Here is a 25,351-nt window from a genome sequence, read left to right as displayed (position 1 = left end):
GGCTAAAAACTACGACTTGGCTTCAGAAGCTTGAAACCTCTAGAAGGCTGAACAGCCAAAAGCCCACTTCAGGGTCCTTCCTCCCATTCTGGAAACTGGGTGTGGGCAATAATCCTGCGACCATGCAGGTTCACTTCAGATCTAATCAGCATTGCTCTGTCAGCTGTACAGAGAAAATTTTCATTTAGTTTTACTTTTAATATCTGACTGTGCACTTTTAAATACTGGTAAAAATTTCTAGATAAAATTGGGAGTGAAAAAAATCTTTTGTGCTTCATATGTTCAAATTTTATAAGTCAGTTGAGGTATAAATATATACATATTTAGTTTTCTCAGAGTAAACTATGCAAAAATGAATGATTGAAAATCATTACTGTCGTGTACAAAAGTAGTTAAGACATTGGTAATAGTTCAGTTAGTATGGAAATAGATTGACACTAATTAGACTATTAAGAGAGTGTGTTGGCTACATTAGCTTAGGAAGAATATAATATCCTTTATGAGACAATGTTTATGAAAACAATCATAGAAGGAAGAATAATAGAAATTGGACTATGGCAATTTTAATCTCCAACTTATTTTGTGCACTAGCATTTATAACATCAAACAAAGTAAACTTTATGAGCTTTATTTAATTTTCAGTTACGTGATTCCAGTTAGGCCACAAGGTTTCAAGAAAAGTTCTCTTTCACTTGGGAATATTTCACATATTGTGAGAAGACTTTAAAAGCAGAATATTACTTTGCTACCTTCAACAATTAGGAAAAGGGAAAGATTTAAAACTGTGTATAACAACATTCATGATAAATCTTAGCTCCAAGGATAAAATATAAAGAGAATAAAAAAAAGAAAAGAAGAAAGTATTGAAGGAAATCGGGTCTCCTGCTGCCCTCCCATATCCAGATCTTCTTGTCCCACTGGCCCACTTAGAAGCGAAGGCGTGGCAGGAAATACGGACTCTAACATGCTGTGGAGGTCCCCTGGTGACTGACACTGCTGACAGATTACATTATCTGCTCCATAAGGTCAAACTTTAAAAATTTTAAATATCAAAATTTTAATTATAAAATGTAGTAATACTTTAAAAAATAAAATTTAGTTTTATTCTGATACCCCAGGAGTTCATTCTATAAGGGTAGTGTTAAACTTAGCTCATAGTTTTGACTAACTATGTAATTTTTTAAAAGACTTTCCATTCAGACAAAAGGTATATTTGGAGTTCTATTTGTTGTTGTTATTTTGCTGCTACATTCTGGAAAGTTTGTTTCCTTATTGAGAATATAAATAAAATGAGTTACTTCTCCTTAACTTTCCTTATAGAGCAGGACTCCATGCTGTGTTTCTTGGTGGGGAACAGGAGTCATCGCCTGGAGGATGCAGCATACAACAGAAAGAATGTAATCTCCAAACTCTCCCCTCCGTCCTGCAAATGGTTTGCAGAGGTAGCCTGAGAATATCATAACTACTCTGCTTAATTTGCTCTTTGTTTAGATTTAGAGTACATATTTCAAACATTGTTTAAAGGAGAAAAGAAATCATGTCAAAATGTTTCAGGAGATGATTTAGGTGAGAGAGAGAGAAAATCTTCCTGATTACGGACTGGTAGTGAAACCTAAAAGAAATGATAAATGCCCTCTTCAGATGATGATATGATTCTTAAAGGGGCTTATTTAAAAGCCTAGAAATAGTACTGTTTTACTGACTCTTGCTGAATAGGAAAGTGGAAGGTGTGAAATTCTTAATTTTTAAATAGCAAAGTTCAGGTATTGTTGGTGACTTTCAGAGTCCTAGAGGGCACCATGATTAGATCAACACAAGGAAAATAGCAACGAATAGAATAGGAATAGCAAGGAGCTTGAGCCAATGGGAGAATAAGCAAGGTTTCTGAGGACTCCCAACAACTCTCGTGTTCGTGGGTTTCAGTACCCGGTCCCATTGGGTCAGGATGGCATTTCTGGCTCCTGGCCACTTCCCTGGGCCCACCAGCCTATACTGATATGGACTACAAGGGCCAAAGAACACTTCCACAGCCAGCTTGGGATCCGTGAGAAACAGCCATGGGATGCTGGGCTTTACCCCAATGAAGGAGGCAATTTCATCCAAATAAACAATGTAATCCGTCTGTATGGTTTCGCTTTTGCCAAACCTAGAAATGAGAGAGGAAATAGCACTGAGGATATCCAAGCTCTGTGTAGATACCTTGTAGAAACAAGAGCGGGGAAAACTCTTCAAAGCTTTTTATCAGTGAGAACCAACATCCATCCCTTGTATTGGTAATGGGAATGTTGTTCATTTGTCCCGTACTTTGTAGTTTTTTTCAAAGAACTTTCACATTGATCTCATTTGGACATTCCCCAACACTGCAAGATAGCTGAGAAAGGCATTTTTATCCCCATAGACAAATGGAGAAATTGTCTCTTGCTTAAATGAAGTTATAGTTCATGGCCATTGAACTAATTGGTAACGGAGCTAGGACTGGAGCCTAGTTGTCTCTACTCATCCTCATTTTGCTGAGTCGTTTGCGTTAGAGCCATCTGTTTGAAGGCATCCTCTACCTCTCAGAGGATTTATGGGCCAGAAAACAGAAATCCACATCCATGTTCTCCTAACTCCTGCAATTTCTGATCCTTTCTGGATCTCCTTCCTGTGATGTATTGAGGAGCCATGGAGAGCTAAAACTGACTGTATCATGTAGCTTCTCAGTCCACTGTTGCAGTTCACTGTCTTGCAGAAAACACAGCTTGGTACGGTGTCAGGATCCAAGTAAATCCTCAATAAATACTTGTTGAATGGAGGAATTTAGCTCCTAACTGTCACCCTAATGACCTCACTCAGGACTATTTAAGACAAAAAACAGTTCCAAGTATTCACAAATTCAGACTTTTCTATGGAAATTCTGGACCCCTGGACAATAGACGTTCTTACCATTTGAGCTTTTTCCCCATTTTCTCATCAATATCATTCATCATGTCTCTCACAGAAGGCAAAGTGCAAGTTCCTCAAAAAGAAGGAAAGACAGGTAATAGTTAAACAAGTCTGGCATAGGACTACCTTGCAATTTTTTCTCTTTAATTATGAGGTATGAATCATATTAGTATTTCCAATATTTTTGTCACTGTCTAGCAAAATAAAATCTTGAGCAAGTGAACATGTGGTCATTTTGAGACAAACAAATAAGTCATTCCCAGTCTTCTCAGAACTAGTACTTGTCACAATAATTAAAAACCACTACCAGAATAGCTTTGTATCTTTACTCTTAGGCTAGTTACCAGATGTTTAAACTCAGTTTCAAGGATTATTTTCTAATCTCTCAGCTGTACTTATAAGAATGTTATCTAATAAATTATAGCCAAACAAAGGTAAATTGGCATCTCTTTTTTAGGATTTAAGAAGAAAAACTTTATAGGAAATTATCCTGCTTTTCCAGAAAAGAGAATTTCCAGCAGATAAGATATACAATTTAACAAAGCCCCAAGTTTCTCTCTAAAGAGCCAACAGTTCCTGGATGAGACTGAGCGTATGGACTGTTCACAACTCACCAAGGACGTCACCCCAGCAGACCAGATCCGAGTTGGGGCTGTCCCAGGATTTCAGGCTCATTCTGGCATAGGTTTACGGAGTTCTCTGAGACCCAGACTAAAACATGCTTCTGTGCCCAGAGACCCTTCAAATTTAGGGTGGTTTCTTTGGCAATTTTGGGATCCCCTTGAACAAGATTAGAACTCCCAGCCCAGATCTGATTCCTCAAGATCTACAGTGACTTGCCTAGGTCTCTGTTCTTGCAATCCTTATAGGCAGGGTTACTTGAACAGCCTTTGTAGGTATGGCTTTGTTCCAAACCTTGCAACCCATCCTGTCCTTGGGCAGGAGGAGAGATCAAGAAGAAAGAGGCTGTGCTCAATAGCCCACCAGCTACTTCCACTCGGTGACTTGTAACTGGCCCCTCTGTCCTGTCATTCTGGTTCCCCCAATTGGATTGTTTGACTTATCTCCCATCTCCCCTAAGACTGAGTCTTTGCTTTGTACATCAATTCTGCATTGACTGGGTCTCTGCCTTTTCTTTCTTCAGAGCCCAAGTTACAACTCTTGTCCTCACAGGGAATAAATGTCCCAGCCTTTAATGCCAGTCTCTCTGAGCCTGAACCCTAAGCTTACTTCTTTCTGAATAGAATTTCATGCAATCACCTTCCTGGCTGCTGCCTAAACTGGAGCAACATCATCCTGCAACATATCTCTGCCTGCAGGGAAAGTGAAGGAGATTCAGGGGGTCACTGAAGTGCAGGACTATAAAGACATGGATGGCAGCCTAGGGGGGAGAGGTGGCCCGAGATAAGTAGTGGCAGGTCCCAACCTCCTGTATAGAAAGAGCCTTTAAACCCCAGCAAGTCAGGTAGGACTAGAAGCCTTACATGTGGCTTCAAAGGAAGCAGGGCTGTTAAGATCTCTCATACAGGAGTTTTTCATCTCTAGGTCTAACTAAACTTTGACACCTCTATTTGTTCTTTAACCGTGGCCTTGTTTGGTCTTAGGATATGAATCTGCTCACAGCTTCATTCAAATCATAAGTCATACCTTAGTGTGACTCCGATCCCAGTATCTGCTATTGGAGGATGTTGCCTGCCTTCCTTGCCTGACCCCAATCAAGTTTGTTGTTTCCTTTTTCTTTTTGAAATACAGGAATTCAGTATTCCTATACCTTAGAGACTGACCGTCTACCATACCTAGTACTTCCTGCCTCTAATGATCCACTGCTTGTCTTTATCTGACACATGATAGGGAAGAAAATAAAGGAGAAAAGCCACTGCCTTTCCAAAAATCATAATTTTTTCCATAACTGGATATTTGAATTTGACTGGATATTGGCTTGGAAATATCTTCTCTTGTCAACCTTTCAAATAATGCCATTCTATTGATTTTTGAAAGCATAATTTTATAAAGTTGTCATGCACCTAAGACCAGGAGCTCTGGTGTTCTTAAGTTTAATGAAAGATCTTAAGTAATTTACAGCTCTAAGGAGTTACAAATCACAAAAAACTCCTCTATTAATATCTTGTACTGTTGCATATGATAATGCAATGCATATATTTTAAAGTGCTTATAAAATATAGTACCCAAAATACAGAATTATAGGGTCTCCAAACTGCATGGGACCTAGGATTTGTCCCTTGCTATTAGGATTATCGTTTTTACAAAGACCCAAAGGCATTCTCATTGGCATCCATCTTCCCCATCAATGAGTGTCTTTATCTACTTACCTTTTATTATTTGTGCTGCCCAGCGGGCCTGCATGTCAGCTGTGGGAATGGCAGACCCAAGGGACTGGACAAGGCCAATCACTGCCAAGGTGGGCTTCTCCAGTTGAGGAGGGAAGATGCCTTTAAACAAGGTGACCTCATTGTCTCTGCTTTTGATGATTGAGTCATCAAGGAAGGGATAGGCATAACCATAGCCTGTTGCAAAAATGACACAATCAATGGCCTCAAACACTGCCCCATCCTCAAAAATGGCCGAAGTCTCTGTAAACTCCTTCACATTAGGCTTAATGGACACTCTTCCGCAGAGAATGCAAGCTAAGAGCTCATCATTAAACACAGGCTCCTTCCTCAATGTTCTGCATGGAAAATAGAGACAACCACAAGAACTTTAATATTTCCTCTTTGTTTTATTGATTCATAATAATTAATTAATGATTATTCATAATTAATTAACAAGGAAGGAGAAAACTACTCAAGATTTTTTTCTATGCCATTGAGTGTCACCAGTATGGTTGAAGAACAAAACTGATGTAAGGCAACATTGTGAAGTAACAGAAGTCGCCCTTTGCTGATGTCTTCTCTATTTCCTGTGATCCTTTTCTCTTCTACAGATCTTTCTCCAAATCCAAGAATAAACCTGCCAGGCCCTATCCCCTGTTAAACTCTATATCAGGAAAAGTCCTAGAGTCAGAGTACCCAGGTATTTGAATTTTTCTTTGCAACCTATTAACTGTGAACTTTGATCAGATGAAGGTTTTTTAGTTTCTCTGTGTCTCATCTTTCTCACTGGGAGTGGCAGTAACAATTCTATCTGCGTCAGGTCACTGGGAGACCTAAATAATATAAAGAATTTGGCATAGTCTGTAGCACATAGACAGTGCTAGAAAATGTTAGCCATTATTCCTAACACAGTATACTCCAAAGTGGCCATTGTGATGTAAAGAAGATCAAATAGAGGAAGGAAGCCAAGGTGGGAAAGCTGCAGCCAGCTCTCCCATACAGACAAAGTGTCAGCCCCATGCAGACTAAGGCACAAGTCAGGTGAGGGAGGGAAGGTCCCGGAAGTTAAATAAGACCAGGTGAAGGAGAGGGCCAGTTTGAAGCCTTGCTCAGTGGAAGTCTTGAAAGAGAGAGCTGTTGACTACTTTTTATTCAGTAATATCTCTAGTGAGTGCAGATAAATCTGAATTTAGAGATGAACATGGATAATGTTGAAGAAAAGGCTTTGTTCTTGTAGGACTGTGGGAGCTGTGAGAGAGAGCCCAGGTAGATTCCACTGGGGATGAGACTGAGCTGGACAATGAGATTGGTTGGAATTCTGGTTGGAAAAAAGCTGGACTCAACTGTGAGAATTACCTGCCATTTATCTTAAACACACTGCCATCAGGCTTTCACTCCCACCACCAAGCTGAAGCTGCACTTGTCAAGGCCACCAGGATCTTCAAGCTACCCACTTGATGGATCAAGTGGGCCAGATCCAATAGTCCACTCTCCTCGTTTTACTCAACTTATTAGCAGCCTTTGACACAGTTGATGGTTTCCTCCTTCTTGAAACACTGTCTTCATTTTGCTTCTAGTCATCAGTCTCTCTGGATTCCTTTCCTACCTTTTCTTCCTATTGTCTCTCAGTGTCTCCTGTTGAATTCTTCTCCTCTTCCTTACTTCTTAACAATGATATGCCCAAGAACTCGGCCCTCAGAACTTTTGTCTTCTCCATCTCCATTCATTCCTCAAGAGATTTCATCTAGTTTCTTTAAGTACTGTCTATATTTTGTTGAATCCACATTTTTAACTTATGGTTTGAATCTCTCTTCTGCATTGTGTCTCCCACTGCTACTCAGCATTCCTCTATTCAAATGTCTAATAGGAATTTCAACTTTGATTTGCCTAAAACTAAACTCCTCCTGTGGTCTTCCACATTTTAGTAAATGTCAACTCCATCCTTGCATCCTGGCTCAGATCAAAACTCTGGAAGACATCCTTGACCTTTTTCTTGCTCTCATATCCTTTATCCAATCTAACTCAAAATCCTGTTTGTTTTTACCTTCAAACTATATCCAAAATCTGACCTCTTCTGAGCTCTCGTTGCTAACAGCCCTAGTCTAAGTTACCATCTGCTCTCATCTGGGTTTTGACGTAAGTCTGTTAACTAGTCTTTTTACTTCCTCCCTTGACCTAGCCCCCCCGCGCCCCACACACTGAATGATGACCACAGCAACCAGAGTGATCTCCTCAAACTAACTTAGATTTTTGTCCCTAATTTGCTAAGGTGTCTGTAATGGCTTGCCATTGTATTAGGAGTAAAAGCCAGAGTCCTTACAATGGCCTACAAGGCCCAATGCCACCTGACTATTTTGATGTCTCTGGTTTCATCTTCTGCTACTCTCTCTAGCCATCTTTTCTCCAGGAAGAGAAGCCCATTGCAATCTGTTGAACATGCCAGTGATGCCCCTGAAGAGGCAATGCCCTAGCCCTCTGTCTGGAATACTCTTCCCCAGATATCCTCATGGCTCACTTCTTCTCCTTCAGGAACTTGCTTCAAAATGTCCTTCTCGGTGAGACCTCCTCTGAGGACACCATTTAGAATTGTCCTGATGGCACTCTCCATTCCTTTGCCTGCTTTGTTTTTTCTCTACAGTACACCTCACCGTATGATCTTCTGCTATTTCTTCATTGCCTCTTTCCCACTACTAGAATGCAAGCTCCATAAGTTCAAAGATTTTGCCTATTTTGTTCATTTCTGTCTCCACAGGGCTTAACACAGGATCTGGCACATAATAAATGTTTAATAAATATTTGTTGAATCAATGAATTCACTTTGATGTAAATGGTTTAACACTTGGGTTTTTCACCTCCATCAAAGTAATTTCTTATCCTGTGCCTGGTTTAGGGGATATTTTAGGAGAAAGTGAGGAGGACACTTAAGATGCAGACATTATGGCCATGTTAAGGGGCGAGTGGTGAGAGTGGAGCACAAGGAGAGTCCCTGGGCTTAACTTAACTCTGCCGTCAAGTGAGAGGCAGTAGAGCAAGGTGGCTATGAGTGAGGGGCTCTGAACTCAGCAGATCTGGCTTTGTTTTGAACGCTGCTTCTGCTTCCTGGCTGTGGGTCTTCGGCGAAGTTTCTCATCTCTAAAATGAGCATAATAATAGATTTTTCCTGATAGTTATTGTGAGGACAAAACGAGATAGTGCGTGTCAGAGTTTTGTTAAGGCTCAACAAGGCTCTGACATGTATTAAGTGCCTAAAACATGTTAATGATTATTGTCATTACTCTAGGGACTAGAGGTGTTATACAACTTTCCAGCTGTGCAAATCTGGTAAGGAGGATTGTGAAACAGGAAACCACTCCTAATTTTTGCAGTTCTTTATCCTCTGAAATGTGAGATGTGATTATTCTACTAATACTATTTTGATTTGTTTGACGCTTGCAACACATTAGGATTGCTGACATTGAAATAAAAGTTAGCAGGCATATCATGTTTAACTCTACTTTACCCATTTAAAGGCATCAAGCCATAGTTCTCGTGCTTGAATCTTGAATTCATTTGCTTCATGTACCACCAGTCAGAGAAGGCTGTCGGTAGATTGTTCTTGAGGAAGGTTTCAAATCGAGTGACAAGCATCATGTCCCATGGATAGCCATCATCCCAGTCCCGGGTCATCACCCAGGAGCCACTTCTGGAGCTGATGATGACCTTGAAAAAAACACCAATTCAGCCAGTGAAGTAGTGATTGTTTGCAGTGGATATTGTGGTCTGCTCCCCAGATCCCACTTTAGGAATGAGTATATTACGCCAACTGCAGGGAGCGCTATCAGAGGCAGCCCTCGGCTGTTGGCCCTCTCTGGGAGTTGCTTTGGGTGAAGAGAGGAGCCTCACGCAAGGTCTTATACCTTCTCTGGACTCCCTGCATCCAGTGATTGGTTGATGCAATGATTTATAGGCCCACAGCACCTCACCCCAATTTGGGACAATGTGGAAGGACTACCCCAGCTTCAGAGTAAGGCTAAGGGAGGCTTCCTTCCCTTCCTGCAGAAGTACTGAACCAGAGAGCACTCTCAAATAAGCCTCCTGCACGCTGATCTACATCTCAGGGTCAACCATCCCGTCATACTGTTCCAGGCAAATTTTTGTATTTTAATAAAACCTTCTCTGGAGTAGATGACCAATAACTGAAGTCTAGTCATATTTTCCATAGTGCTTATCTGATGATCATTGTCTACAAACAAGCAACTATGATCCCCAAATAGGCATTTTGACCTAAAATGCCTACCACTGTCCCAACAGAATTTGGATTCAGAAAATGGGCTCAAATCTTGGCTCGGCTACTTACTGGTGATGTGATTTAGGGCAAATTCCTTTAAACTCTCTAATCTTCACTTTCTTCATTCATAAAATGGAGCTCATAGGTTCCCGCCACATTGAATTTGTGTGAGGATTAGTTCAATGTGATAACCCATGCTATACGGCTAACATTGCCTGGCATGGAGTATGAGCTCCTTTCCTCCTCCTTCTGTTGTGTTAATCCCCAACAGTGAAGTTTTTCAGGTATTTTTTTTTTTTTTACAGTTATTACCTATAATGTCACTTCAAGGCATTTCTCATAATGGTAGCTAAACAGAGACAAAGGATCAATTTGTTGAGAGTCTCTGAAGTTGGTCTTTCTTCCCTCTAATTTATCCTATATACAATGAATGAATGAATCTCTTAAAACTATAGTTTCATCATATTTTTCCTTAGCTCAAGAAGCTGAAATGATTTACCACTATTTATGGAGAAATCCAAATTCTGTAGCCTGTCGTTGAATTCCTTAAAGCATATGACATAACCTGATTCCAATTTTTCTTTTCTCCTTCAATTCCTATAGCTACTCTGTTCTTTGGAATCAGATCTGGCCTTCAGTCCTCTAACACTTTAGTGGCTCAAGTATTAATTTCCTCTATGAATTTTAAGAAGGCAATTGACATTTCTTCTAGTTCTCAGTTGCCTTTTCTTTGAATTGGGCATAGTAAAACCCAGACTACTTTCTTCCTGCAGTCAAGGGAGCACATTCATAAGCAGGCACTTGAGTACCATAATGCGTTATACAAATTGTTATTATTAAGAACCTCCCTTCCAGCAAGACAAATCCACATAGTCAAATAGGCAGGGCTCACTCCTGTCTCCATACCTTTGCTCATGTCATTTTCCCTCCCAAAAACACCCTCTGCCACCTCTTCAACCATGTGACTTATACATGTCCTTCAAGGACTGGTTCAGGTCTACCCGCTTTGAGGAGCCTCCAGTTCTGTGATCATAGCATTTAGTTCTTGAGTCACTTGTTTATCCTTTATTCCAGTGGCAGCTCTTGTACTGTTGTCATGCTTTCCACTTAACTTTTGAGGTTATGTTTAATCTATGCTATCAATGTATTATTTTCCCAAACATTTTCCTTGAGGGGCCACGTAGTTGACTTCTTTGTGCCTCTATGGTTTCTAGCATAGTGCTTTGACCGGATAAATAGAAATATATTTTTATTCCTTTTGTGCTGCCATTGATCTCCTTGCTTCATTGATTATACTGCTATATTATAAAATGGACCTATGTTGGGGATAACCAGTATGACATCAGTAGGCATGACATCTGGAGATAGGATTCCCATCTGGGGCTTCTGGGCAGTTAATCTCTAAAGAATCTTCCAAAGCAGGAAGGTGGCATTTGTTTAAACTCCCTAACATGCCCCAAAGGGTCCTTTATCACCTCTTCTCCATCTTCTCTTCAACATCTCACACCATTCTTTTCCAAACCCACTGAGTTGCAGCCAAGGGGCCTTCTCTCAGTTTCTTGAAGCTCTAGGCTTCTTCCTGCTTCAAGAACTTCTTCCTGTACTCCTATTCTGACACTGTGCCTCTTTCTCAAATTTTAGCTCTCAGCTTAAATGTCATCAGCTCAAAACGGCCTTTCCACTTCCCAGTCTGACGTAGGTCATCCCTATGATCCACTCTTATAGCATGCTGTTCTTTTCCTTACTAATGCTTTTCATAATTATAAATTATACCTCCTTGCCTGTACTAATTTAATATCTATTTCTTCACTGGACTCTGAGTTCCAGGACAGGTATCATGTCTGTTTTGTTCACCACTCTCTCTCCAACACCCAAGCCACTTTCTGGCGCATAGGAAGCTCTCAACAAATAGCCATGGATGACCGTACACATGAATGAATGCATATAGAACTCCATATTGCTGAAATCATGTTCAAATGCTTTAACTCCTTAACAAGCTCAGAAAATACTTTCTATTTTTGTCTGTTTTCTTGAAAACCGACACTCAGAGGGATTGAGGGATTTACCTAAGAGTCTCAGAGATATAACCTTAAGCCTGAATCCACACTAGCTTTGGAAGAATTGATCAGACATGCTGGACACCAAATGTCTTGAAGAAGATTGTCGAACAACAACGTCACTCCTTGCTGATGTTCTGTCTTTGCTGTATCAAGCTATTTAAAACCTCGCCTGTCACTGAGGGAAGTTGGGCTATATGAAATGCCACTAAGTTTTTGCATCAAGTCCCTGCCCCTCACCCCTTTTCACATCATACCTTTCAAATGGTTACTGTTCCTGTCCCTTTAAAGATAGTCCCCAAACACCTGGGAAGTGGTACCTGTTTAGCTATGTGGCTGAGTTCCGTGGCGATATCACAGCCCGAATTCCCCAGGCCGATCACCAGGACTCTCTTCCCCTTGAATGCTCCTGGTTCCTTATAGTCCCGGCTATGGATGCATTTGCCTTTAAAAAGTTCTAGTCCTGAGTGAAAAGTGGGAAACATATGAATCATTTTGATTTCCATTTAAAAAACTGCTGTGAGAGAACTTGTGGGTGAATGCAGTCACAACAAAATGAAATTTTAATCCTCCAGGTATATTAGATATAATAGAAGCATATTTTAATTTAATCTGTACTTTTATATATAAAAAAGACATTATCAAGATATTCATCTATGCCAGATGTGTAGTTGGCAGCCTAAATTTCAGCCTTACCTGGAAAGGACTCTTTGGGTAGGTTGGGGTACACGTGATGTCCAGAACAAACCATTACAGCATCAAAGATAGACGATTCTTTTTTACCATCCTTTTCAGTGGTGACATTCCATTGGCCGGTGATTGAGAAATCAGGATGTTTCTCTACACTGGTTACAAATGTCTAAGAGAAAGACAGAAAGATGGCCTTCTTTTCTGTGCTAACAGGTAGATTTGGCACCAACTTCATCAAATAGTATGAAAAAAATCCTTAATAGATAGTGGCTTAGGAAAAATACTTAATTCATTATTAAGGAACATATTATAAATTCAAAATTTCCTCAGAATAGAACAAAACATTAAATGGTATATATATTTCTTATGTATATTTTATACCAATATACCAAAAAAAGAATATTTTGTATTTTTTTACACCCACAAGATTTCTTGTGCATGACCAATTTTCTGCAGTACAGAGTGACTCGTCTTGGAGATGTGACAGTGAATTCAATCATAGTCTACAAGGGGCATGTACCACGTGTATAAAGTAACCTGGTGGCTAATGATTTTTGTAACAACAACTACTTCCGAACGTATCTCCTTAGCCATTTTATTTTTTAACATTATTGTTGGCTTACAATGAAAATATGATCTATATTCAGAGCTTCAGTTTTTCTCAAATTTTAATGTGCATAAGAATTACCTGTAAAACTTGTTAAAGTACAGACTCCTGGGCCATTATCCTCAGATGTTTTGGTTAGTAGGTCTGGGGTAGGCATGAAAATGTGAATTTCTAATAAGCTCCCAGGTGATGTTCATGCTGGAAGAATCACTGGACTAGATTACCCGCAAATATTTATTCACGGCTAAATGGCTGCCTGTTGGTGTGCTCTCTCTTCTAAAAAAACCTTTCAGTTCTTCAGGTTATATTAGGAAGAGGATCTTTATCTGGTATTAACTGTTCTTAAAAACTTTATGGCGTAGTATTTCATATGTATTGAAGAATACACATACACCTATATGTATAATGTTTTCCTACTTAGGAAGCGTGATAATAAAATAAGCACTTATGAACCCATACGATCTTGCGCATCATTTATTTAGAATAACTCTGAGATTATTTATTTATGCTACTGTAAATGGCTCCTTTTTTGGCTCATAATTTCTGTTTGTTGTTGCTGACATATAGAAAAGCAATTGATTTTTATATGTTGATCTTATATATCATCACCTTGGCTAACTTTTTTGCATTAAATGTTATTAATTCTAGTAATTTGCCTCTAGATTCATTTGGATTTTCACGCAGAAAATCTTATCACCTACGATTAATGATATTTTCTTTCTTTCTTGTTGTCATTCCTTTTATTTATTATTCTTTACTTACTGGACTGTTTCTTAAATGTAAGACTATTGAAAAGAGGCATAATAATAAGAATCAGTATCTTGTTCTGGATTTTAAAGGAAATGATTCTAACTTTGTACTTTTTGATTCAGCGCCGTCCATAGCAATATAATATGAGCAACATAAGTAATTTAAAATTTTTTAGTTGTCACATTAAAAATTGAAAAAATGTATAATTTAACCTAATTTATCTGATAAATCACTGTCTCGACAAGTAATCAAAATAAAAATTGTTGAATTAGGTATGTTATATTCTTTTTCATAATAAGACTTTGAAATATAGTGTGTATTTTATGCTTACAAGCACATCTCAACTTTGTGGCTAGTGGTTACCATATTGAACAGTGCAGATTTAAGATAATGTTTGTATATATTTTGATGGGTCAAGAAAATTCTCTTCTAATCTTAGTTTGGACAGAGTTTCCTTTTCTTTCCTCTTCTTTCTTTCAGGCACCAATGGGTGTTAAATTTTATTGAATACCTTTTCTGAACTTGGTGAATATATGGTTTTCTTTCTGTAACAGGTTTTTGTAGTGAATCACACATTTATATTTCATAATATTAAAATATTCTGTGTCTTTAGTCCAAACTCAACTCAATCAATCTTTTTTTAAATACTTTGTTGGATTCATTTTTGCATCAATTTTCCTGAGGAAGATTGGTCTGTAATTTTCCTATTTCCTATTATCCTTGTCTACTTTTGATGTCAAGGTTATAAAGTCAAAGAATAGTTTGGGAATCATACTTCATGTTTTAGTCCCTGGAAGAGTTTATAAAATATTGAAATAATTTGTTCATTAAAAATTTTGAAATACATATGGAACTGTTTATTTTCTGTATAGGAAAATTTTCAGTTTCTGAGTCAAAAGAACTATAAGTCATTAAAGGTCTGTGCAGGCTTTCTACTTCTTTTCGAGTGAGTTTTGATAATTATATTTAAAAAGAGATTTAAAAGTTTAGCCAATTTAAAAATTATTTGGTGAACACTTTTAATAGTATTCATATAGTATTCATTTATTTCATCTATGTCAATTTTGTCCATTTTTTCCTTTCTAATATTATTTATTTGTAACTTTGCTCTTTTTTCCTCAAACTGTCAGCTATTTTTCTATTGTTTATTTTTTAGACTTTTCAAAAAATGAACTTTTAATCTTCTTAATATTCTTTATTTTCCACTTTATTAATTTTTTATTATCTTCTTCATTCTACAGTCTTTGGGTTTATTCTGCTTTTCTTTTCCTAATCTTATAAATTTTTAAATCATTCTTAATTTCTAATTTAAGTTTATAATTTTCATGAAAGTTTTGATCTCTATGCTTCCTACAAGTATTGATATGTAGAATTTAAATTATCATTCAGTTCTAAGTATTTTAAAATTTCCATTGCAATTTCTTTTTTGACCCATAAGTTGTTGAGAAAAAAACTTAATGTATAAATTCATGCCTATTTTACATTTACTTCTTTATGTTGATTTCTAAGTAAATGGCATTTTGGTCTAAGAATTATATGTGGTCAAATGCTGTAAATTTCCCATGTATTCTTGAGAAGAATGTATATTCTTTAAATCTAGGGTCAGAGAGCCACACTGTTGAAAATGTTGACAAATAAGAAAGAGATACTGAAAGGAACAAATAAATATAGAATTCTTCACAGTTATGTCCCAAACTAACTTTTTGATACCATCTTACGTTAAATCGTGTGTATTTCAGGAGGTTTTTTTCTTTGGCAAATGCAGTAATGTATTCCTGGAGCTTGCTGTGGTGCATGAAGTTGGGGAAGTCATCGGGATACGGGAAGTCGGGGAAGCACATCATCTCTTTGGAAGAGTTGGTGAAGACTGACCGGTAGATGCTGGCCCTGCCTTCCTCCACGCGGTCCTGCGAATGTGTGGTTTCAAATGGAAGAGAGTTTGTAAATGAGTCTACTTGTCACAGTCAAAGCCACTTCCAAATAGTTATCACTCATTTTGACTCAGCCTTTGCTCACAAGTGAATTCAGTAAGATGAGGCATTAATTAACTTCACTTAAACAATTTGATGCTAATCAAAAGAATGTAGAATATGGAAAAATATATTTTCCTTAACATCTTTTCTAAGGGAAACAAATTCCGAATTTCATTATGTCCTTTTAGGAATATGTAATTAGAATTATTTTATTCCTTTGAGCAATTAGATACAGTGATAGATATTTTCCAAAATTCAACCCTGCAAGATTTCAGTGTATCAACTCACGAGCATGGATAAACAAAATGTGGCATATACGTACAACGGAATATTATTCGGCTTTAAAAAGAAAGAAAATTCTTTTTTTATATGTTTTTAATCAATTCACTGTATACATTTCAGAATGGGTATCACATCATTTCATTGAAATAGCAATGTGCTGAATGCACGATGCACAAAATTTGTTATAAAAATTTTTTTTAATGAATTTTTTATTGAGGTAACATTGATTTATAACATTATATAAATTTCAGGTGTACATCGTTATATTTCAACTTCTGTGTAGACTACATCGTGTTCACCACCAAGAGTCTAGTTGCCATTAGTCACCATACGGGTGTGCCCTTGTGAAGGAAAGTCTGACATATGCTGCTGTGGGAATTAACTTTGAGGAGTTCCATTACACTGAGTGAAATGAGCCACTCACAAAAAGACAAATACTGTATGATTCCACTTATATGAGATACTCAGAGTAATCAAATTCATAGAGACAGAAAGAATGGTGGTTGCCTGGAGCTGGGGAGAGGGAAGAATCAGGAGTTATCTTTACCAGTTTTGGTTTTTTTTTTGTGGTGAGGAAGATTGGCCCTGAGCTGACATCTGTTGCCAATCTTCCTCTTTTTGCTTGAGGAATATTGTTGCTGAGCTAACACCTGAGCCAATCTTCCTCTATTTTATGTGGGATGCCGCCACAGTGTGCCTTGACGTGTGGTGCTAGGTCCGCGCCTGGGATCCCAAGGATCCCAACCTGCTTACCCTGGGCCACCAAAGTGGAGCACAAGAACTTAACCACTATGTTACCAGACTGGCCCAGGAGTTATTTTTAATTGGAACAGAGTGCTAGTTTGGGAAGATTAAGAAAGTTCTTAGAAGGATGGTGGTATGATTGTACAACAACATGAATGAACTTAATGCCACAGAACTGTACACTTTAAAATGGCTAAATAGTAAATTCATAATAAAAAAAATCTCCTTTAACCCTTCATGAGGTAGTTCTGGCAGATTAGCTCACAATATTTTCTTATGTACCTAGGGCGGAAGGAACTTTGGCTGTGTTTAGACTAGTGTTTTTCAAATGTTTTTGACCACAATCTATGGTGAATAATGTATTTTATATTGCAACCCAATACACACACACACACACACAATGGAAACAAAAGTTTTATGAAACAAATCATATTCAACTACTCAAGTTGCCCTCTGATATTTTCTATACATTCCATTTAAAACTGCAGATTCATTCATTAATTTATTTCATAGCACACTAGTGGTTATCTCTAGGGTGGAAAACATTGGTTTAAAGGAAATGGAAAGTGGATAAAGCATTGAAAACTAGCAAGAACCCACAAGGAGAAGATGAGAGAGGATCTCCCAGGACAGAGTGAGGGTTTTAGGGTTGGCTGACATGCTTCACTCAACAATCTCATGATTGTTCCCTCAACTTGTGACATAAGGCAGATGGTAGACAGAATTTTAAGAATGACTCAGTGCCCCTCATCCTTGTATGGTTCTCTCCCCTTTGAGTTTGGATGAAACCTGTAAATATCATATCACTCCCATGACTATGTTGCTATGTGGGCTTCATTTAATCACAAGATCTCTTTAAAAGCAGAGTTTTCTTTGGCTAGTAGCAAAAGAAGTCAGAGTTTCAAAGCATGAGGCGACTTCAGCTTGTTGTTCCTAGCTTTGGACATGGAGGGATCCATATGCCAAGGAATACTGGCAGCCTTTAGGAGCTGAGAGGAATTCCCATCTTGCGGCCAGCAAGGAAACAAAGACCTTAGTCTTACAACAGCAGAGAACTGAATTCAGCACCAACCTGTATGAACTTGGAAGCAGATTCTTTCCCAGCGCCTCCAGATAAGAGCCCAGCCCAGCCAACAACTTGGTTTTGGCCTTGTGAGACCCTAAGCAAAGAACCCAGCTGAGCTCATCTGGACTTCTGACCTAAGTAGCTGAGAGATAATAAATGGGTGCTGTTTTGAGCTGGTAAGGTTATAGTAATTTGTTATGCGGCAATAGAAAATTAATACGAGGCCAAAAGTGAGGTCCTGGAGCTGGCCAAAGTTGGGAAAAATTATGTACTGTTACACCAAGGGAGGAGTTTCACGTAATAGAAATGATATGAAACTTTGAGACAGGCTCGAGGTGCTTTTTCAGGTTTTGGGTGCCCCAGGATAATAAATCTCTCTAGCAATGCTGAACTCATTGGTCTTCAGCTTTTCTTAGGTCCCCAAAAGGCCATATTTACTGAGAAGTGAGTTGTAACAGCAATTAAACACATCATTTATGACTTGCTTTATTTAACTTAATAACATATCATGGACATCTTACTGTTCCTACTCAGTGTTATAGGGTATCTTAAATCCCATGTTTATAGACTGATTCCTTTAAATTGATTATATAGGAAGTTCATAAGAGAATGACTTATAGAGACCATAATTGCATTTTCAATTACAATTTTTTGGGGGAGAGTGGTCAACAAAGATCCACACCCTGCTTATTTATGGAAGTAGCTTTATTCTTTTCTGATTACAAAAGTAATCCAGATTTCTGATTAAATATGACAGATTGTGTAGATGCATTTAACTCTTCTTTCACCCAGAACTCCTCTAAAGTGACTGTAAAGGTGTCAGGGGTATGAACCCACAAGGAATAAACAAGGGAGCAGAAAGTAGAAGCAAACAAGAAATAACATTTTGGAAGATAGAACATAGGTCGATGAATGACAACTGATGGAACAGACCAGAGAAAGCTGAAAGTTAAACCTAGATCTAATTAAGTGGGAATCTGGATCGAATAATGGTATTACAAGACATTCAAGGTCTACAATCTTTTACCTCACCGGTATAATTTCTCAGCAAACTACTGGAGGACATACTCTGATGTACTCTGTTAAAATTAGAGAATAAACTAAATGGGAGGAAGATAAGAGTTCCAGAAAACAGGGTTCCCCAGGGTACCAGTGATGTGGCAGGCCCAGATGAGAGAAGGAAGACAATCCAGAAGAATACCTTTAAGAGAGAGTTCAGAAGAATTAAGCTGATGGAACACCTGCTGAGCTTAAACATATTGAGGAGAGAATCATAATTCCGTGGGAGAACTTGGGGGATAAATTAGAGATAGTATTTGTAAAATTAAACAAACAAGAATACAAGGCAATTGTTAACTCCAGTGAAAACAAAAAACTGTCCAAGAAAGACAGTGTCATTAGAATCCAGTAAGTGACTCAGCAATGAACAATATTTACATGATTATAATGATATAAACATGAAGGTTTATTTAAACTAAAAGGATCATAAAACTGCCTGAGGAAGGAGGAGATGGAAAATTTTGCACATAGGTATGTCTTTTGTTCCATATATCCTAAAGGATTGTTATTTCCATATAGCATTGGTCACACAAACTCTATAGGTACAGAAAAAGTTATAAAAGAAATGAGTGAAATGGGCCAAACCTGAATATGGCAAAACAGAGAATTCAAATTCAGTCTAAAAGGGGCTGATTATTACTATGAGTAAGGGGAGATCCAGTGTTGCCTGACCTTCTGATTTTTCAAAAGAAGAAAGATCCCTAGATTTTATGTGAAACATCCTGATTTTAAAATATTGGATCAAAATTTTAAAAACTGTGTAGCTCAAATAAAATAGATCAGCTGTAGTATAAAAAGAGCTGGTTGGGTAACTCTAAAATATATAAAAACTATGGATTTTTATCTAGTAATTTTGTGATCATCCACTCTAATGTATTATTTTTCGTAACAATTTTCCTTGAATTTTCTTGGTATAAAGCTATATAGTAAACAAATGATAATTTTTCCTCCTTTCCATTTTTCTCTTTATTTTTATTATTAATTGCTTGTCTTATTGATTGGCTCAAACTTCTAGAACATCAGTTAATAGATCTTTAAGAGAAAAGTTTAAAATTTCCTGGTGGCAGTGTTGCCCTTCTTCATTTTGCTACAACGTTCTATTTCATTGTATTTTTAACAGAGAATTTCATCTTATTTATCTATATATATTTTCAAAATTATTGAGGATTTTTGGTTAAAAAATCAGTTTTAGAAATGTTCCGTGGGCGCTTGAAAATAAGGCATATTTCCTCTGGTTAAAGTACAGGATTTACTGAGTATCAACTAGTGACAGACCAAAGTGCAAGATGCCATGGTTGCTAAGGAAACATCTGGTCAAAAGTAACCAGGATCCTTAGGAAAAGAAAAACCAGATAAACATTAATCTAACCTTAAGATAATATTTTCTTTCTTTTTAAGATTTTATTTTTTTCCTTTTTCTCCCCAAAGCCCCCCGGTACATAGTTGTATATTCTTCATTGTGGGTCCTTCTAGTTGTGGCATGTGGGACGCTGCCCCAGTGTGGTTTGATGAGCAGTGCCATGTCCACGCCCAGGATTCGAATCAATGAAACACTGGGTCGCCTGCAGCAGAGCACGCAAACTTAACCACTCGGCCACGGCGCCAGCCCCTTTAAGCTAATATTTTCAATTTTAAAGAGCCAATAAAACCTCAAAGCGTGCTCCAAAGAAAAAAATATTTTTTCCTTAAAAAAATTAAGTTTCCACCTGAAATGGTTTTCTCTCTGAAGGAATATCAAATTGCAGATCTCTATGTATAGTTGCTAGTTCATAATGGAAAGCACTGAGCACCAGAAATTTCTAATTGGGGCTCATATAACTCAAAATTTTCAGGGCCCCCAGAATATCCATTTTAAGTATAATATTAGAATATTACAATCACATCAGCATCGCTGGACTGACATCAGGGTGTTAATGGGGCTGCGTTCATTCCAGAGGTTCTAGCATCCATTCCTTGCCTCTCACAGCTTCTGGTGGATGCCAGCATTCCCTGACGTTTTCAGCTTCTAGAGGCCACCTGTCTTCCTAGGCTAATGGCCCCTTCCTCCATCTTCAAGGCAACATCTTCCAATCTCTCTCTTTTTGCTGAGCCGATCACATCGCCTTTTCTCTTCTGTCTCTGTGTGTCAAATCTCCCCCGCCTCTCCCTTATGAGGATATATATTATGGCATTTTAAGATCACTCAGATAATTCAGGATAATTTCACCATCTCAAGGTTCTTAACTTCATCGTATCTGCAAATATCCTTTTTTCCTTTTTAGGTAACACTTACAGGGTTCAGGAATTCGGCCTGATGACTTTGGTGGGGAGGCATTGTTCAATTGTTCATCCTACTACAGTCCACTGTCTGGCCCTTAAAGATTCGCATGCATCCCACCTGAAAAAAATACATTCACCTCATCCTAACATCCAAAAGTCTCAATCCACTGCAGCATCAAATCAAGTCCCGAATCTTATCTATGTATCATCAGCTCAAAAGTCCCAAGTCTCATCATCTAAAATTATCTAAATCAGATATGGATGAGACTCTGGGCATGATCCATCCTGGGACAAAATTCCTCTCCATCTATGGACCTGTGAAACTAGAAAACAACTCATCTTCTTCTAAAATACCATGATTGGACAGGCATATGTTACTAGTTATAGATAGTCCCATTCCAAAAGGGAAAAAGTGGAAAAGAGGAAAGGAGCCACCAGTCTCAAGCAATTTTGAAATCCAGTAGGGTAAACTTTGTTAGGTGTCAAGGCCTGAGAATAACCCTCTGTAGCTCACGGCTCGAGCCTCTGGGTTTGAGATTCTACCCCTGGGCTCTTCCTTTTTCTCCAAGGGTAGCACGTTTAGCAGCTGAGTGGTCTATCACTCTGTGATGCCAGTTTCAAATTTTAACTCTTCCCTCAGCAGCAAGAGGGCAGCTGCTCTCCAAGGCCATATGAGCAGTGTGTATCTTCAGTCATGTTTTGCATAGCCAGTTGGAATATGATGATTTGGTTAAGACGACCGTGTAGAAGAGCTGGCCAGCTCAATAGGCCGCTTGTTGAAATGACACGCAGCAGTTAAACAAAGGGGTTAAGTATTCAGGCTGGAAACACAGGCCACCTTGAACTGGCATCTTGTCTTCACCATTTACCACTTTTTAATTTTCTTTTTAAGCTTCAGATTCATTTGTAAAAGGGAAAACATCATACGTAGCTTATAGGATTATTGTAAAGATTGAATTATTCAAGATGCTGGGAGGTTTCAAGAGTTCTTTACAGTCTAGAAAATATTTATATTAATGAGAATAATGCTCATCTCTTTATAATATTTAAAGAGCTGTCAAAGACACTGTATCCTTATATACAACCTTTTTATTGAGGCATAAAATATAATACTAATTTTGCATTTGAGGAGGAAATAGTGGTTTAAAAAGGATTATCTAGCTACTTAAATTTGCATATATATTAATAGTTTATCAGAAGAAGAAGAAAACAGATGGGGAAGACTTGGCCAAACACTGTTTCTACGGTTGGAGATGTGATGGAGTGGGGGGCACTAGGAAGCTCCCACACTCACTGATGTGGTTGTAAGGCAACACTGGAAGTGATTTAATAAGTGCATATAAGCATGTCTGCTGATAGAGTCCTCATTACAAATGCACAGAGACAAAAGGGCATTGAGCAACTTCAGATCAGTGTGTCCTATTCTTGGTTCCTTGTGTAGCTGTCTCATTAATTATGCGTTTTTTGCAAGACCAAAATTAGCACCAGAAACCTTAAAGTCTGTGGTCTGAATCACTAAGAGGACCTCTAGTAACCTCAGCAAAAGAATGGGAAGAGTCATTGTTTTTTAAATGTGTAACTCTGTTTTACATGAACCTAACCAATATTTCACCATAGATTTTATCCCCAAGTGACTTACACATCAATGATTTATCAGGGGTGAATTCTGTATGCAGAGACCTTCAAGGCTAGCATGCAATCTCATTTACTTCTGAAGTAAGTAACGAACTTACTTTCCAACCTGCTTCTGATGTTGTGCTTTGTAGATTCCAAACCTAGGAGGGATTATAACTGCCACGGCACCTGGTTTGGAAGCCTGTGCTCAAGCAATGTGTTCTCACCCACTTTCCACCTCACTTTCTGGTCTATTGCAGTGACGTCCAGCTCACCGAGAATTTCCATAGGCCACCGACGTCGTTGCTCCTCTCAAAGCAGGTGGGCTCCAGCCCCGCTTCCAGACAGCACCTGATGGAAGCCAAGCCACTGACACCAGCTCCAACGATGGCCACTCTCTTCCCCATGGTCACCTGTGTAAAAGCCCAGAGAACATTTCCAGCAACAGGATTTCTGAAAACCTATTTTTTTGTATCACTCTTTGGAATAATAAGAAACTTTATTTTTGTACCAAGAAAGCAATATTTTAAAAAAACTAGATTAGAACTCCTTTTAGTCATCTAACTACATTTTGCAATTCTCTCTAACATTCTCTAAAGAGAATGTTTTCTCCCAAAAAAAAGAATCACTTTGCTTTTAGCCAACTCTCCAAAATTAAGAGACTGATGGTCCGGCATATGTATTTATCATTTTTGCCTTTGGTCTTTTGTAATTTACTCGTCATCAGAGAGAGTGAACAGGGTAAAGAAAAGAAAATTCACAACTAAAACACATATCTACACACCTATGACCACAAACACACATGTATAAATGAATAAAGAAACAAATATATATATGCATGTGTACACAGTGTCTCCCCCTTATCTGCACTTTCGCTTTTGTGGTTTCAGCTATCTGCAGTGAACCACAGTCCAAAAATATTAAAGGGAAAATTCCAGAAATAAATAATTCGTAAGTTTTAAATTGTGCCCCCTCCTGAGTAGTGTGGTGAAATCTTCCAACGTCTCGCCAGGGACACTATGTGTCACTGCCTACGTCATTCACTGATATCGCTTCATCTCATCATGTGGGCATTGTATCATCTCATGGCACCACTGGAAGAAGAAGGGTGAGTAAACACAATAAGATATTTTGAGAGAGAGAGAGCGAGCGAGACCACAGCCACATAACTTTCTTTACAGTATATTGTTATAATTTTTCTATTTTGTTATTAGTTGTTAATCTCTTACTGTGCCTAATTTATAAATTAAACTTTATCATAGTTATGTTTGTATAGGAAAAACCATAGTCTATGTAGGGTTCAGTACTATCCACAGTTCAGGCATCCACTGGGCATCTTGGACCATATCCCCTGTGCATTAGGGAGGACCACCGTATATATATGTGTATGCATAAATACTTAAATATCCACATATGCACAACTATATGTATGAATGAAGAAACAAACATATATGTACATGTGTGTACGTATGTACACACACACACACGCCCACACATATATTTTTATTTATTTCTTCTTTCTACTTTAAGACGTGATGAGGAACAAAGTCTGGCTACGTCTGTATTTCAGTACGCCAGGTGGGCACCCTCTTTCCTCTCCTAACAATGTTCTTCACCTTCTTAATTAAAAAGAGAAGTCTCTTCATCCAAAACAATTTCTTCCCATTAATGGCCCTCCTCAACCTCCATTCTCTTCAAAGAAAATTACATTTCCTAATCTTTTCCTGTTCCTGGCACTATCTTTAGGCCCTACTTCTATTTTTTCTATACTTTTATTTTTTTTCTTTTTGGACAAAATCACATAGATATGCAGAGAAATAGACTTGAATGACAAGAATCATGATCCTTAATTCTAAAAAAAACAACAAAAAAATCTACCTGAATACATGTCATCCTCATTCTGGCCATATTTGGTATAAACCACAGCATGTTCCTTCTCCATTTGCCCACCCCCCCCCACCCCCTCCCTCTCAGTCCATTACAATATGATCCTTTTTACCTTTTCTACCTTGTCCTTATCTTCCCTTCTTCTGTACGTTTAGGTCCCGTCCAAGTTGTTTGGGCAGTTTGAAAGAATAAAAGACTTTCCGTGAACCAACACTGGGGAGACGATTGTTGGAAAATAGGAGGGGCCGCTCTTAAAGAGATATTCATTTGTTGGTCCTCTAACAAGTGACGGCAACCGTCAACTCACTGTGATGGACGGGGCTCTGTGCCAGCCCTTCGGGCTGCCCAGTCTCTGAGTTCCCTTTAGTGACAGAAAACAGGATCTACTCCTTATGCTCCCGGACGCTTGGCCTGGGAGTCAGGCCATTTCTCTCTGCCGACTCTGCAGATTTCTGCTGCCTTTAATTATGTGCTATTTCAAAGCTCACCTTATTTTTCTCACTCCTAATTCTTTGGTGGGTATCTCACAGTAGCCCGCCAATACTGTAGAAAACCAGCTGCTTAGCTGACATATCCCAGCAGCGAAGATGGATTTCTCTGCTCCTTTTCCTCCTATCCTTTCCTTTGCCCTTTGTGGCCAAAAGTCTGGATTTCTCAAGTTTGTATTTCTTTGATTCAGGGAACAGTGTGTAGCCACAGAAAAGATCAAATTCCAGAAATTGATCCCCTAGTACTGGGTAAAATTATGTTGGCAGTAAGACTAAATAAACTGCACCTAACTCCCAGTCATGAAATAAAGTGAAATTTCTAAAAATTGTTTCCCTTTCAGCCATATTCCTGC

The 25,351-nt window shown here is 38.3% G+C and overlaps 1 protein-coding gene across 2 annotated transcripts; it reads right to left on the bottom strand.

Annotated features, from left to right (window-relative positions):
* Positions 1-612: 612 nt before the first annotated feature.
* On the bottom strand, positions 613-25,108 carry LOC124251481 (dimethylaniline monooxygenase [N-oxide-forming] 3). Of its 2 annotated transcripts, none has more exons than XM_046684332.1 (9): positions 24,999-25,108; positions 22,899-23,036; positions 15,345-15,533; positions 12,276-12,438; positions 11,900-12,042; positions 8,755-8,954; positions 5,256-5,611; positions 2,926-2,998; positions 613-2,146 (listed from the first exon to the last, which is right to left on the bottom strand). In XM_046684332.1, exons 2-9 carry the CDS (start codon positions 23,028-23,030, stop codon positions 1,804-1,806), a joined length of 1,599 nt encoding a protein of 532 aa, XP_046540288.1. In that variant the 5' UTR covers positions 23,031-23,036; positions 24,999-25,108; the 3' UTR covers positions 613-1,803. The 2 variants fall into 2 exon arrangements, with proteins under 2 accessions (XP_046540288.1, XP_046540287.1); XM_046684331.1 differs by lacking the exon at positions 24,999-25,108 and adding an exon at positions 24,623-24,937.
* Between the last annotated feature and the right edge of the window lie 243 nt (positions 25,109-25,351).

This window comes from Equus quagga, chromosome 13, assembly GCF_021613505.1.
Source record: "Equus quagga isolate Etosha38 chromosome 13, UCLA_HA_Equagga_1.0, whole genome shotgun sequence".
NCBI classification, from domain to species: domain Eukaryota; kingdom Metazoa; phylum Chordata; class Mammalia; order Perissodactyla; family Equidae; genus Equus; species Equus quagga.
This window is presented reverse-complemented; position numbering and strand designations above follow the sequence as displayed.